Here is a 14804-nt window from a genome sequence, read left to right as displayed (position 1 = left end):
GAGGATACTGCTGAATGAAAGACAATTGCTCTTTTCTAGTTAAATTCACATGGAATTCCGTGAACTGCATTAGTTTGAATTTGATTGCATTAGTTTGAATTTTTTTAATAAGTTTTGTACTCTCATGTTACTTTCTGCAGCATAATTTCTTTTATTGTGTTATCTTGTAATTATGTTTTGGAAAGAAAGTATAAACTAATCACATAATGGTAAAAATTAGAGCATTTTTTTTTTCAAAATAAATGCTTTCCACTGGCTTTGCAAATTAAACCAATGAAAATTGTGCAATAAAGTGAATGACCATTAGTATTATGAATATAATTATGGAAATGCAAACATCAAAGATAGAAGTTCCTATTGAACAGAAACTAATGAATTGTTTGGCTGCTGTTTCCTCCATCCTATTTAAATGATGCATATAGCAAATTGTTGCAATATTTTGAATTATTCAATCAATAAGTCTTCATTCAATTGCAACATCAGCAAAAGCAAGCCAGTATAAGGTGTGTAAACAGTATATGAGTTTCTAAACTGGCCAGTCATTTAGAACACCATGTCCTCCTTCACAATTCAGAGTAACTGTTAATAACATGTACCTTTATTAAATAATTTTTATAGTTTTTAAGATTTAAATTGGGAAAGATTTCTTTGTAGGATATGCAGACTTAGAAAATATGACTTTGAGAAAATTGTTAAAAGGTGTACAGTGTACTTTTAATGTCAAGAAAATTTGCTTAGATTTGGTGAAACTGGCACCCAATATTGACTTCATATCATAGCTTTTCCCAGGGAACCATCCAGCCATCATTTGAACAACCACTGGCAAGGGATTTCATTTGTGGAAGAATTTCAGCCAGAGATAGTACCAATCCAAGCAAGACAAGAAAGTAATTTTCATATCTTCAGTGGGAGACCGTTCGCAATCCAAGCGAGACAAGAAGGACTTCCCTTGAAGGACTTCCCTTGTGGAAGATTGTCAGCAGTACATATAGTTGCCAATTATTGTTAGCCCCCCTGGATTTTTATTTTATATATATATATTTTTTTTTAGGTTTATTTTTAAATCCCCCTCACAGCACTTGAAAAAGTAGGATTCACTGAAACTTTGAAGAAAATTAGATTATTTTGGATGGCCCATACCCCTTATCCTGCTACATATATAAGCCCTGCTACATATATAAAAATATTTGTTCACATCTCTATTTACACAGAGGGAGCTGGTACCAGTCATAGCAAAGTGAGTACCTGATAATGACATGCATGAGATTCTCTCTCTCTCCCTCTCTCTCTCTCTCTCTCTCTCTCTCAAGCACACACACTTTCAAGTTTCAATCAAAACATGAAGACCCGTTGAATATCAAATCTTCTTACCAATTAGAGATGCGTTGACCTTGAAGTAACTTCCCGGAATGTCAGGATCTCCCTCAGCAAATGCATGCCCAAAAGAATTGTTTGTGTAAAGGGCTATCCAGTAGACAGTATTTGCATGAAAGCTATCTCGTCCATGACCACTCCAAGTACAGGATGTCTTGGTGAAATTTGTACAATAAAATGGTGTTGTTACTCTGAAATAAACATGCAAAAATACTGACTGCAAGATTTTTCATATAAATACTAAATATTAATATAGTAAATACTTGAAAATCATCAATAAAATTGATTCTATATAATTTTTTTTCTTGACATTAAACAGACAAGATGATCAGACATGAACATTAAAGAATAAGAAAGCAAGTAAAATACATAAAAAACATAGTGTAAATGAAAGCAGAAGACTAGGAGGTTCAACATTTTAGTTGTTAAGTTTTGACTTCTTTGGCATTAGATGTTCAAGGAATTCAAATGTTTCATCTGATTAGCATGAGCAATGTTTATTGAATTCAAGTTTCTGATTTTTTTTCAGATTCCCTTAATTCTAGCACCTCAGACATTTCCCTCTAAAGGAGCATCCAATACTTAAATCTTTAAACCCATAAAAATACAAAAATCCAATCATGCACATGAATAATATTCCAAAACCCATTCACATTCTAGTACAAAAAAATTTGGTTCATCTTCAAAAAGGAAACAAAAATGGGTTTTAAACAGAGCATTTGACCATAAAAGGCCATGAAACTTGAAAGTGTGCTCAATGCATGCATATATTTGGCAATAAGTTAGGAACCCATGCAATTATTCATAACTGTTTTGTGTTTGACTGTGTGCACCAGAGTATGAAAGCATGCGTGTACATGTTTAATGGGACATATGGCACCAACTAAGACTGTCCAAACATGAGCTTGAGATAGCTTCATTTAATTTTTCTGTATATTTCTACCCATATAAAAACTAATTATCAAAAATTAATAATAACCAGTATCTGATGCTTATAATCTAATAGCTATACATATAATTTCATTAATGTTTAAATTCCGTAGCCTTGATTTACTTCCATGCAAATCAAACCAAATTGCTTCGTTCAAAACTTTGACTCTCTTATTAGCTGGCATGCTTTGTAATCCATGCAAATCACACAAACTCATTTGCCTTTTTATAAAAATATGATTAATTGATATTTGTATTAATCATTTTTTCAGAAAAGCATTTGTGAAATAGGGCCTAAAAAGCAAATCTCTTTATTTGAATTATTTGTCAAGCAATGAAAATGTCCTAGAAAGCAGTACTGCTAATTCAATCACGCAAAATTTCAATCAGTGCATATTAAACAATTATAGGTAAACTGTGCAGAACAAAACAAACTGATAGCTTTTTGTGCATCATGAAGAGTGAAGTTTTATAAAAATACAGTGTTAGTAAAAATTGAAAAGATATTAATGGAAAAATAGTTAGTATTATCAATCATCAATAAGTGTACTAAGTAGCATTATTTTACTTACTGCCCTCGATTCCTGTAAAAATAAAAGTAGACATTATTTTCTCTTTTTCAAATATTATATTATTTTAAAAAAAGAGAGAATACAGTGTGATTTTGTCAAATTAATATACGTTTTATTAACCACACCCACTTTATAATTAGTCTTTTGCAAATTATAGCATGATTTTGGTTTTGGAAAACCCCATCAAACCAGGGAAAACATGTACAAGCATTAATAAAAACTTACTTAACAAGGCAGCAAAGCTGTCAAATGTACAGACAAAAAGCAGGAAATAACAATTCTGATGCAAAAGTACATTATGTTAAACTGCAAATTCAACATCAAATTTTAATTATGCTCAACAGGTAATACCAATGTAAGTAAAATGTGAAACAAGCATAAGGCTTCAGGCCCATGGGAGTTCAAGTTCACACTTTGAAAATGTAAAACTTCCAGAAAAAGAAGTCAATTAGACTGCTTTTCCAACTCAGGCTGCATTTTAGTCCTGTATTTCTTTTTTGAAAGTTTGGCAATCATAAGTAACATGGTTTTCCCATAATGGTCATCATGGCAGCAGCACCCAAAATTGTGTTTTCTTCTATTCTGATGCAATATTACATAATGGTTAACTGCATAATGACAATCAATTTTTAATAACAAAATATATGTATCATGGATTTTCAGAAAATGTGACTAGCCTGGGTCTTCAAGCCTGTGGAACTTCAAAGTCACACCTTGAAAATGCCAATATGTGAAAAATTAAATTTTCACAAAAAAACTGTTTAACTGGCAGATTGCATTGCCTACTGAAGCTGTATTTTAGTCCCATGTTTCTTTCCTGTAAGTTTGAGAACAGTAAGTGACATGGTTTTTCTTAAAAGGTAATCATGGGAGCAGTGCCCAAAATAGGTTTTTTCAAATTTTGATGCAATATTACATAATGTTTAACAGCATAATGACCATCAATTTTTAATAATAAAATATTGGTATCATGGATATTCAGAAAATGTGACTAGCAAAGGTCTTCAGGCCCATGGAACTTCAAAGTCACAACTTGAAAATGCCAAAATGTAAACAAGACAGCACTGTTCTGAAATGTTTTTTTTTCCCATTTATAACAATTTTTAACATAAAACAAAATTAACAGTTTATTGCCATTTTTATATGATCAACTAAGAAAATTGATGAGATGAGAAAAATATCAATAGAGCAGTGTTAAATGTCCAATTTCTTCCATTCTGAGATTCTGAACATAGTGAATGATTGAATCTGACAAACTGCAATGATATGAGTTTATTTCCATATTTGAAACTTTATTACACAATACACGATAACATGTTTACCATCATTTTTACAAAATCAACTAACAATGTTGTAAAGATGCAGGAAATGTCAAACAAACACTTTCACGTATCTTATTAGTTTAATAATGAGACTGTTAATATGCCTAAAAATTGAATCTGAGGAAATGTGAAAAAACAGCATACCTTCTAAAATAATGGCACGATTATGCTGATTTACGAACTCAACCTGCATTTTAGTAAAATTGACCACTCCTGTGACTTTCATGACAATTGGCCCATCTGTTTTTCTTATATTGTGTTTACAGTGTTGCATATATGCTGAAAAGTGTAAAAAACAGCATAACTAGTAAAATAGTAGCCCGATCATGCCGATTTTCGAACTTGACCTGCGTTTTAGTTAGATTGATTACTCCTGTGAGTTTCATGACAACAGGTCTATCGGTTTTCCTTGAAATGTGTTAACAGTGTTGCATATATGCTGAAAAATGAAAAAACAGCATAACTACTAAAATAGTGGCCCGATCATGCCAATTTTCGAACTTGACCTGCGTTTTAGTAAGACTGATTACTCCTGTGAGTTTCATGACAACAGGCCTATCGGTTTTCCTTGAAATGTGTTAACAGTGTTGCATATATGCTAAAAAGTGAAAAAACAGCATAAATTCTACAATAATGGCCCGATCATGCTGATTTTCGAACTTGACCTGCGTTTTATGAATATTAGTCAGCTCTGTAAATATAAAGCCAAAAGGTAAAACTGTCTTCCACTTATGGTGTTAACGCTGAAAGTGCACGGCGACGGCGACGGCGACGGCGACATGATCGGCGACGACAGACGCAGGTGATGGCAATATGTACAGACACATCTGTGTCTGTACATAAAAATAATCTTGGTAGCAGATGTGTATTGTTGAATAAAATAGAACTATTAAAACATAACAACTGTATGTTTATATTTTTACCACAGCATGTCTAGTTTGTATGTTAGTCTAATGTTATCCAAAATGTCCTGGTGAGCACATAATTTTAATTTCTAAACTAGGGTGTTTAGCAGCAGGGTTGCATGGAAAGGCATGATTGTTGGACATCACTCAATTGTTCTGAATACATTTTTGAACAAATCACAATCAATTAGTTTCTTTGTGCAGGGATAAAATTAAATTTAAACTTAAAATTTATGGTTACAGACAGAGGTTTAGGTTTAAAAGTTTTATGAAATATAAACCTTATCCCAAACAATGACAATACTAATTTGTAATTAGGTCTCAAGCTGACGAATAAGCAGAATGTTTCACAAAAAGCAGGGAAAGAATAGAACAATGAAAATGTGGAGGTTAACCAAACTTATGCACTGTAAAACTGGCAATGTTTGCTGACAGATTTTCAGCACTCAAAATAATTCTTCAAATATGAATCACCATGAAACAATAAAAGCCAATAACTTTTCTGTAACACAGTTTGATTCTTATCAAATTGTGCTTTAGCATAAAATGCAGCCAAATATTTTACTCTTAAAGTATATTTCCATCCATTTTGACAGTAGTTAAGAACTATTGCCAGTCTTACATTACCTCTGTTAAAAGACAGTTCACTGACTGAAAAATCAAAGTTTCCAACCAATATGTTAAAGAAACCCAAGGAAAGAACACAAAACCTCACCACTATGTGTTCATTGTTGTAAATACTAAACCTACCATACCCTTTTACAGTGTGAGTGTTCATATACACTGATTGAGGCACACATGATATGATCTGGGAATGGGGGACATTCATGATATTTTGAATTTCTTTTTCTTTAAAGGCAGCGCATAAAATGTTATTGCAATTCAGCAGAATAAGTCCCTGCACCGACTGAATTAACTGAAAGATTTTTTAATTACTTAGCATTATTGATGAACATAGACTTGGACAGCACAAGACCAATGTTTGTTATCTTCAGTAAAATAGCATTAGTTTACTGTGACAATTAAGTGACAATTTTAACAAAAATCAACACAACTTTAGAGGTTAAAACATTTCTCTTTTCAAATTATACCTCTACTATTAGGAAACTAAAAAAGGTGAATTAATACTGGGATCACTCTTTATTACCCTCTTTCCTTAATGTTAAAAAATGTCTTTTAACAAAAGAAAAATGATTTCTCTACAAATCAATTAGGCTCCAAGAATTCACTGAATAATATACCATGTCCACCAAAAAGTAAACAGATTTATCTCTTCTGAAATACTTTGCCTAGTTGGTTGAAATAAATTGGCCAAAACTTAAATTACATTAGAGTGAGCCCAGTTTGTTAAAGTGAGAAAAAGCACAAAAAGCAAGGTTCCAAACACTAACACACGGGATTGCACTCCCCATAACAAAGTCACAGTGTCCTCTTGCTGTGGAATCTTATAGCTGCAGGTCATGTACTTCTGGGCATATACAATACAACTCACTGAGGTCGGTGGTTGGGGTTTGGCTGAAAACAGAGGCTAAGTTTAAAACAAATGTTGTATAATTGCATGTTCATTGCCTTGGTAAAAAACATGTTAGGCTGCATTCAGAACAGATAGTCAAAAGACTAACTGGTCCGTGGATCAAATATGGCCGACCCCACTTAAAAGTGATGGCGAATAAACCCCTAATGGTCTCACTGCCTACTACACAAGCCAGCCCTGCAGGGGCCTAGCAATTAAAACGTATTCCATTTTCTCTACCCTAATTACTGATGAGATGCTTTATTTAAACCAAAGATAAATGTTTGTGTAAAATCTAAGTTAGTTTAATGAACTATTGACTAAAATCCTATCTTTAAAGTGTCATATGTGATAAATAATAGCATTTTTTTACACTTTATCCTCAGCGTCACATGTCAACCCCATTAATTGATAAGATGGATCCAAATGCATTTTAGAAATTAATAATGATAAGTTAACAATCTTTCCATATTACAAAAGTGATACTATCATTAATTTTAGCTACTTACGCCCAACATGCAAAATTGTTGCTCCAATGCACTTTCCCCTTAAAAAACCATTGTCGCCGGCATAACAGTAATACTGATTCTCATAGTTCCTCCCCTTATTAGGGACTGCCTCTATGTGGAATAATACCGTTCTTTCATCTGGCTCTTCTCGGGTGTGTTGGGGCAGTGGATTGAGACCTGGTACAAAGCTGTGCAGATGCAACTGCGATGAATTGTAACGTATCCCATCAATAACAGTCTGGTCTAAGGTACAGTTGAGGGTGTAGTTTGAATTTTCTGTCAGATATGGATCCAATGGTGTTAGTTCTGAAAATAACAAACAAACTGATAATAAATCATATTGATTAAATGTTGCATATGGTGTTAATCCATGGACTTCCATGTCTTGTATTTTTGACAGCCTGTGGTGAAGATCCTAAAACCATAAAAATATTTCTAAATGATAAACAGTGAAGCAACATTATCAGATATCTAATCTATTCTCACTTTTTCAAATCTCTTGCTTCTATTCCAATTTAGAGCATGGCTTTAGTGCATGGGGTTTAAGTTGGGTGAAAATATTTTACAAAATACTATAGAGTGCAGGTCAGTAAGTACCAGTAAACTCTCACTTATACCAGGTAGAATTTTTGTACCTTTTTAAAATCATAGTCCCATTATTGACACCATAGATAATTAGGAATGAGAAGTGCCTCCTTTTGTAGAAACAATTAATCTATTAATCAAACAATCTTGGACTTTTTTTACTGAAAAAAAATTATATTGGATTTATGCCAAACCATAAACAGACAAAAATTGGCTGGATTAAGTGTAAAGAAAATTGACTGAGTGTTCTAAAAATTCCAAGCCTTACAAGAACTGATCTCAACTATCTGGCCCTAAATACTCTTAATGACAGACACAGTGACTACAAAACAGTCATACCACTGAAAATCAGTATGTTTTAATAATACTTACCTCCATACTGAGTGCAGTAAGACTGACAACTCTTGGTGCTCAACAGTGTCCATAACAAAACAGCCAACAGCCCTGCTCTCCACTGCATTTGTTCCAACAGCACTAATATAACCATGAAGAATGTTCTAGGAAAGCAACTTGCATGAAAATACATGAGCACTGGTTGCTCCACCCCATGTCTTGGGAATTAGTTTTTTCATCTGGAAAGAAAAAAAACTACTTTTTGAAGACAATTGTGCATTGTTCTTTATTAGTTTACTAGTATGTTGATTGACAATTAACTTAACATGCAAGATCAGGCTTTGCAACTTTTTCCAGTCTATCCACAATGTGGTATTTAGACACTATAGTGTTAATAAAGCCAATGCATTGACAACTGTTAATAGAAAAGAACTGACACGAATGAAGTGCAAATTTTATAAATCCTTCCAAATAGGCTACAAAATTTTGTCAGCACAGAATAAGAAAGTCTGATATTCACAACTCACTTCCACATTTCACTGGGATTTGAACTTTGTGAATAGTCCAATAGTTAGGGAAAAATCATCCCTAAATCACATATTATAAGCAATATCAGATTGAAGTATTAAAAGATAATTTTATAGATGTTTACATATTTTTATAATTCACTTTCCTTATAACCACACATTGCCCTAAGTAACATTACATGCCATGACTAATTCTTCGGTCCATTATCTTTCCTTCCCACTGACCCATGACTTCCTCTTTTTCAGAAATGTTTCCCATTTAAACAAGAAGACTTTTTTTTTACTGCCAGAATTAGACAAAAGCTTTTACTTTGAAGAAATGCAATACATAATATCACAGCAACAGAATTTTCTGATGGTACTAAATTTAGGTTTAGTTATAAAAAAAAATCTATTCTTATTAAGGAAAAAAGATAATTTATAATGACCACAGTTTTTTTTCAACAAGTTGTTTGAGATCTGCCTAAAAAGTGAAAAAATGTACCTTAGCTTTAAATCAGATGTATGTTAATGGCTATGTTATCAGTGGCAAGAAAAGTAAATAACAAGAGACTGGATCAGCTAGTAGCTGCTACGCATATCAAACTGCATTCTCGCTGCATTCTGTTCATCTTCAGATAGATGGCATATTAATGTGCATTTGTCACTATTAACACAAGTGGCAATTATTGCACATTGGTGATGAATGAATATAGAAAGGGAACAGTGAGCACAGTGTTATATTCAGGATCTAGTCTGCCCTATGAGCCATGGAGTACTGATATTAACAGTTAAGTACCTCTGCCTAGCATACTCTCTCCAATTCCATTTAATTTCATGGTATATGGTATGCTGACAATACAGGAGGGTTGCCAATAACCTGTAGAACTAATGGTTAGTAGATTATCAGTTTCTCATATCTTAATAACCATTTGACCATCACAATCTCAAGTTGAAGTTCAAGTTTTCAAACACAGGAGAAAGGGGCAGCCATGGCCATAAAAATAAATGGATTTGTCTGATATGAAAATGCTGTCTCCACTTATTCCGTATCTTATTGCCTTTATAGACATGACATTTTAACATCTTATCTTCTTGCTTTATTTGACTTTAGTTTTGAAATTTAACAATTCCAGAATCATCAGTGGCTAGATTTATGACATGATACTGATACAATAAACAAGCAAGCATCTTTCTCACTCAAGTTATCACATCAATTGTGTTTATTTTAAATATTGTGTTGCATTCAAACTTGGTCCTCAAATGCCTGCTTCTCTAATTCAATCTGATAAAACAGGACACTTTCAAATCATTTTTGTTTTGAAAGATCATATTCAAATTTGATAGTCAAAAGAGATTAACACACCTGAATAACCATAAAAGCTGAAATCTGGGTAAAGTGATCATGTCTAATTGACTTTTCCAGTTAGCTACCATGCTTCTCAAGAAGGGTATTCAGTTTAAATCTGATTCTAAGCATTTTATCAGATATGTCCCAAGCTCAAATTGGATTGACTTCAAGATCTTTGCTTGAGCAGGAAAATGTATGTGAACCATTCATTTCCAATTAATTTATGTAACTTTAGACTCATGGGCAATATAAGTATTTTTGCATCAACAAAATGAAAATATCAGACAGATTTTAATAACTTAAATTAATACTGCCATATTTACAGAATTTCCCACAGGAAATTGAGGTAATTTCTTTTTAATGTCTCAAGGTAAGATAGCTTAATAGATTGATAATCTTCAATCTAAACAGTTCTAAATATCAGTAACTAGTGACATTTGAAGGGTAGGCAAGATGGGGATGGGGGAAATATGTTTCTTTGCTCTCAGAAACTTAGCTGAAAAATTACTTTCGCTGTACCCATTTTGGCTCATTTAGAGTACCTTTTCATGTTGATTTGTTTTAAAATTCTGCACTCTCAGTATGGTTTTATCCTTTTGTTTCATTTTTCTGTCTAAAGTGCTTCATTTTCTGTATTTAATCCTTTATTTTCTGAGTACACTTTATCTCATGTACTTTTGTGATCCTTACATTTAGTCTGCCATTTTTTCACTTTTGGTACACAAGTCAAAAAAAAAAGGACAGCTGATAGTTTACCAGACAGCAGTAAGTCATATGTCACATGTTTTGTTTTCTCCTAAACTTGAATTTGTAGTTTGAATATGTGCCAGTCCATGTAATCCACACTGCAATACGTTAATGACAATTTTTCACTTACATGTTATATATAATCTAAACTCTGACTTAATCCTTTGTTTGAAATCAATAAATTATAATTTTAAAATGAAATATAACACTATAATAACACATCCTAACTGTTGCTACAGTACACCCATAAGGAGATTACAAAAAAAAACTTTTCTTTGCGACAATGCATATCACTTGCATGTAAAAAGCTCATACAGGCACTAAGTAAATACATATATTCTCACAACAGTTCCTGTGTAATTGTATGGTACAATATACCCCATTATTAGTTGTTTGTGTATGCCCCGAATAACAGGACATAGATACACCTTTATCTGGGTCAACCATTAAAAACATTCACCCACAGTCTCTATTGAATGCTAATACTGCATGCCCTAGTTTATCTATGTTATAAAAGTTGCAGGAGATTAAAAGATAATTAAGGCATTAATTTTGTTGTGAGTTGATTGAATTCATATTTGTACATGTAACACCTCCAGCTTTTGGCTCTATATGCATGATTGTATAATAATAAAGGCCTTCATAGGTGTTAAGCTAAGATTTTTTACCTACTGCCCAATTATTCATTATATCACTACAACAATTCATTAATTTTTTTAATTTGATAGTCAAGGTAAAAAAATGGAAAGTCAACTAGTCATTATTTCTGGAAAAAACACAAATAAACAGTGCCAAAGTCACAAATGTCATAGTGTGTGTGTGTGTGTGTGTGTGTAAGAAATATGAAATTAGCCATGACATGCATTTCTTTCTGGTCATATATGTTTTGTTTTACAGTAATGCCTTAATTACCTGTTCTAACCTTGGAGTCATTCTTTTAATTGTCTGGTTCCTGTATCTTAGATTCTTACTTTAGCTTCAACTCTGAAATTATTACAAAAATTTACTAAAAAGACAATCAAAATATACAAACCAACATATCTGAAATACCAATGTGTTGACAAATAAGAAAGCACCAGATAACCTACAATAAAAATACTCGAATATAGTTGGTGGATTAAGAAAGACCACAATACCACTTTGGTTTTTGGCATGTGACTCCGGTGACTGACATTAAAAGGCTTTTATGCAGGAAAGGAGAAATAAGAGAGGCAAAAGACAATGTAAATCAAGGACAAGAAGACCCCTATACATAATCTGAATCCTATCTAAATTGAATAAATATACAGATGACAAACACTGCAGAAACATGTACAAAAAAGCAAGTTCAAAACACCTTTCAGAAAAAGAGGAAAGGTGTGATGTGGTTTATAAAGTTAAACTTGAATTTGGGGGGGGGGGGGGGGGGCAGTCAATACAACCCCAGTTTCAAAAATAATATTCAGGAATTTCCAGTTATTGAACAGAAAGAATAACCTGAATCTCAAACAAAATCTAAACTCCCAAACCTTCATTGTGACTTACAGGTTCCATGTTGTAAGTTTGAGAATTATAGTTAATAACACGGATTTCCTTTCATGACAGTGAACAAAACAGGGCATCAGACCCACTGGATTTCAAAGTTGCAAGTTGAAAATGCAATCTGTGAAAAATGAAAAATTCACAAAAAAAAAAAAAAAAAAATCCTCACTTTTAAAAAATTCAAATAGGCTACATCTTTAAAGGTATCAGAATTGTAATGTAGTAGCTTGACTTTATGCACGTGCTTTATCTTATAACTAAAAATAATTAAAAAGGTTCTCCTTTATTGGTATTAATGAAGAAAGTACATAGCAACAACGACACTTACGGATACAGTAGCACCAAAAGTTTAAAATACAGGCACTAATAGTAGTTTTACCTACAAATATATTTTTCTTCAAAAAAAATTTTCTGTGTGTTTCAATCATTCCTACCCAATCATTAACACTGAACAGAAAATACTTTCCATGCAAACTTAAACAGAAACTCAGTTTTCCTATCTTTTCTTACCCCAAAGTTGCTGGTGGAATTTGCCAAAAATGGACCAGTCTATAAATTTAATTGCTTTCCAGAACTGTCTGCAGGATAAACTCCCCAGTTAGACCACTGAGCCCATGGTGTTGTCACAAGACATCACATACATTTGTTTCTGGCTACTATTGTGACTTTTAAACAGGATCTAAAGGATTAAATTACAAAAACTTAGGACACTACAGCCGGGACTGTTTTACTGCAACAATAAAAAAAAATTAAATATACCAAATGTAAGTATTTGAAAGTTACATAATACTGTTCTTAAATAGCTTTTCTTCAACTTTTTTGGGAGTAAAACTTTTAATATATATATATATATATGAATATAACATAACACATACACCCACTGGTTGATAATCATATCAGTCTTAATACTTATCCAATAAACTGTCCATGCTTTAAGTATTTTTTTTTAATTGCTTCCTTGTTTTCGAATGCTTATTTACATCAAACAAATTGTTTTTCCAGTGAACCAACCCTTTAAAATTAAAGAATGACAAAGGGAAATTTCTGTACTTGTTTATTAAGTCTAATGGGAGTATGATATTGCTGAACAGGCATCAACCATGTACCAAACAGTGACTGGTCCACATCAACCTACGTAATAGTCATTCCAACAGCACCCATTTAGATATATTAAGGACCTGACAAATGATCTGTAATGGAATAAACAGCCTAACATACAGTACAAATTTTAGGTAGCTGATGGAGTGTGAGAACCCATTTACCTCCTATTTATCACTCATCTACATTTAGTAAACAGCAAGAAATCATGGATACTGTATTTCTATTTCAGTGAACATATTCACGCAAAATCGATTGAAACATTAGTAAGTCATACTGGAGGTTGCAGTTTTACATTAAAAAACAAAGCTATCATAACCTTGTATCTCACACCATTGTTGGTGCACACAATCAAATGAAGGTGATAAAACAGCTCTATGCTGCTAAACCTTACATTTTCTTGCAGTGACAGGTATATAGGGAACCCTACAAAAAAAGGTTGACACAAGTCAGCTTATTACAAACTTCCAATATTCAAATACAGCAAAACAGATAAACAGAAACATGAGCTGACCGATGCCTTATTCTATCCAGCTTATTTATTCTGAGACAGACTGTAAACAGATGTATCAAGTCTTTGACATGCTTCTCCTCTGAAACTAGGAGATAAGTTAGCCCTGGGAACAAATCCATTTTTTTTTAAATCACAACTTTCATATCTTAAAAAATTCTGCTATGTGCTTTCTCAGTTAAATCATTTACTTATATATACTAATCTATCTGTGTGTTTCATGATTTCCAGGAATGTTAGTCCCCACCCAATTTAATAAAACCAAACAAGCCTATAATCAGCTTAATGTCCAAACATTCTCCGAAAAGTCTTCAATTTGTCTCTTGAAGGTCAGATCTGGCATTTAGTGATTGGACAATTCAATATGGGGAAACTGTGACTGTGCAGTAGAGTAAATATCGAGCCCTTCACTGTATTTCATAATTCATTTGATTTATTATCCATCTATACATGTGAATGCACTCACAAAAATGTTTCCGGCCCTGTAACTGGTATTGACATAAGAACTATAAAATGTTGTTTATGGGCTCACAGTGTTATGTAAAATGCTGAGTGCTATTCAATTTTTGAATAAAGAATACTTCTTCTTGACAGCTTTTATTGATTTAAATAAATCTTTTGACCTGGTGTAACACTAAGAGTATTTGAAATTAGACTTGGCTAAAGGATGCAATGGAAAATATGAAACTAATTATGTCCATCTACTGCATAGACAAAAGGCAGATTAAGCACTTTTCCATAGAATATTTGTAAGAACTTGGAACCTGTTTGGTTAATTCAACCTTTTAGTCATATTGTCATTTTTTAATTTCTCTTGCATAAAAATGTCATTCTTAAGCAGTACAGTGCTACAACATAAGAATCATTTGTTACAGTTATTTATAGTGAAAATTGTACAATCTCATAAAATATAATCCATTTTCCATTATAAGAGTAAATAAAAAAGCAAAAATGTTTGGTACTTCAAACAATATAAAACCCCTACTTGAATCAGGGCCTTACTATTGCAAAATTTGATCTTATGGCA

The 14804-nt window shown here is 32.7% G+C and overlaps 1 protein-coding gene across 9 annotated transcripts in view; it reads right to left on the bottom strand.

Annotated features, from left to right (window-relative positions):
• The window catches only part of LOC106151265 (uncharacterized), a 32978-nt gene that overhangs the window by 16197 nt on the left and 1977 nt on the right, over positions 1-14804 (bottom strand). For 4 of the 9 annotated variants that reach the window (XM_087000839.1, XM_087000846.1, XM_087000845.1 and 1 more), the window contains exons 2-7: positions 11560-11631; positions 8083-8282; positions 7126-7431; positions 6495-6618; positions 2877-2888; positions 1372-1565 (exon numbers count right to left, since the gene is read on the bottom strand). In XM_087000839.1, the coding sequence (XP_086856965.1) occupies positions 1372-1565; positions 2877-2888; positions 6495-6618; positions 7126-7431; positions 8083-8236 (790 nt within the window). In that variant the 5' untranslated portion in view covers positions 8237-8282; positions 11560-11631. Of the gene's footprint in view, positions 1-1371; positions 1566-2876; positions 2890-6494; positions 6619-7125; positions 7432-8082; positions 8283-11559; positions 11632-12678; positions 12698-14804 lie in introns of those variants that run through there. The other 5 variants (XM_087000841.1, XM_087000844.1, XM_087000842.1 and 2 more) reach the window with 5 other exon arrangements.

This window comes from Lingula anatina, chromosome 1 (assembly GCF_051362555.1).
Source record: "Lingula anatina isolate TDL-2025a chromosome 1, LinAna3.0, whole genome shotgun sequence".
In the NCBI taxonomy this organism is placed as follows: Eukaryota; Metazoa; Brachiopoda; class Lingulata; order Lingulida; family Lingulidae; genus Lingula; species Lingula anatina.
Note: the sequence above shows the minus strand (reverse complement) of the source record. Positions and strands in the feature narration are given on the sequence as shown.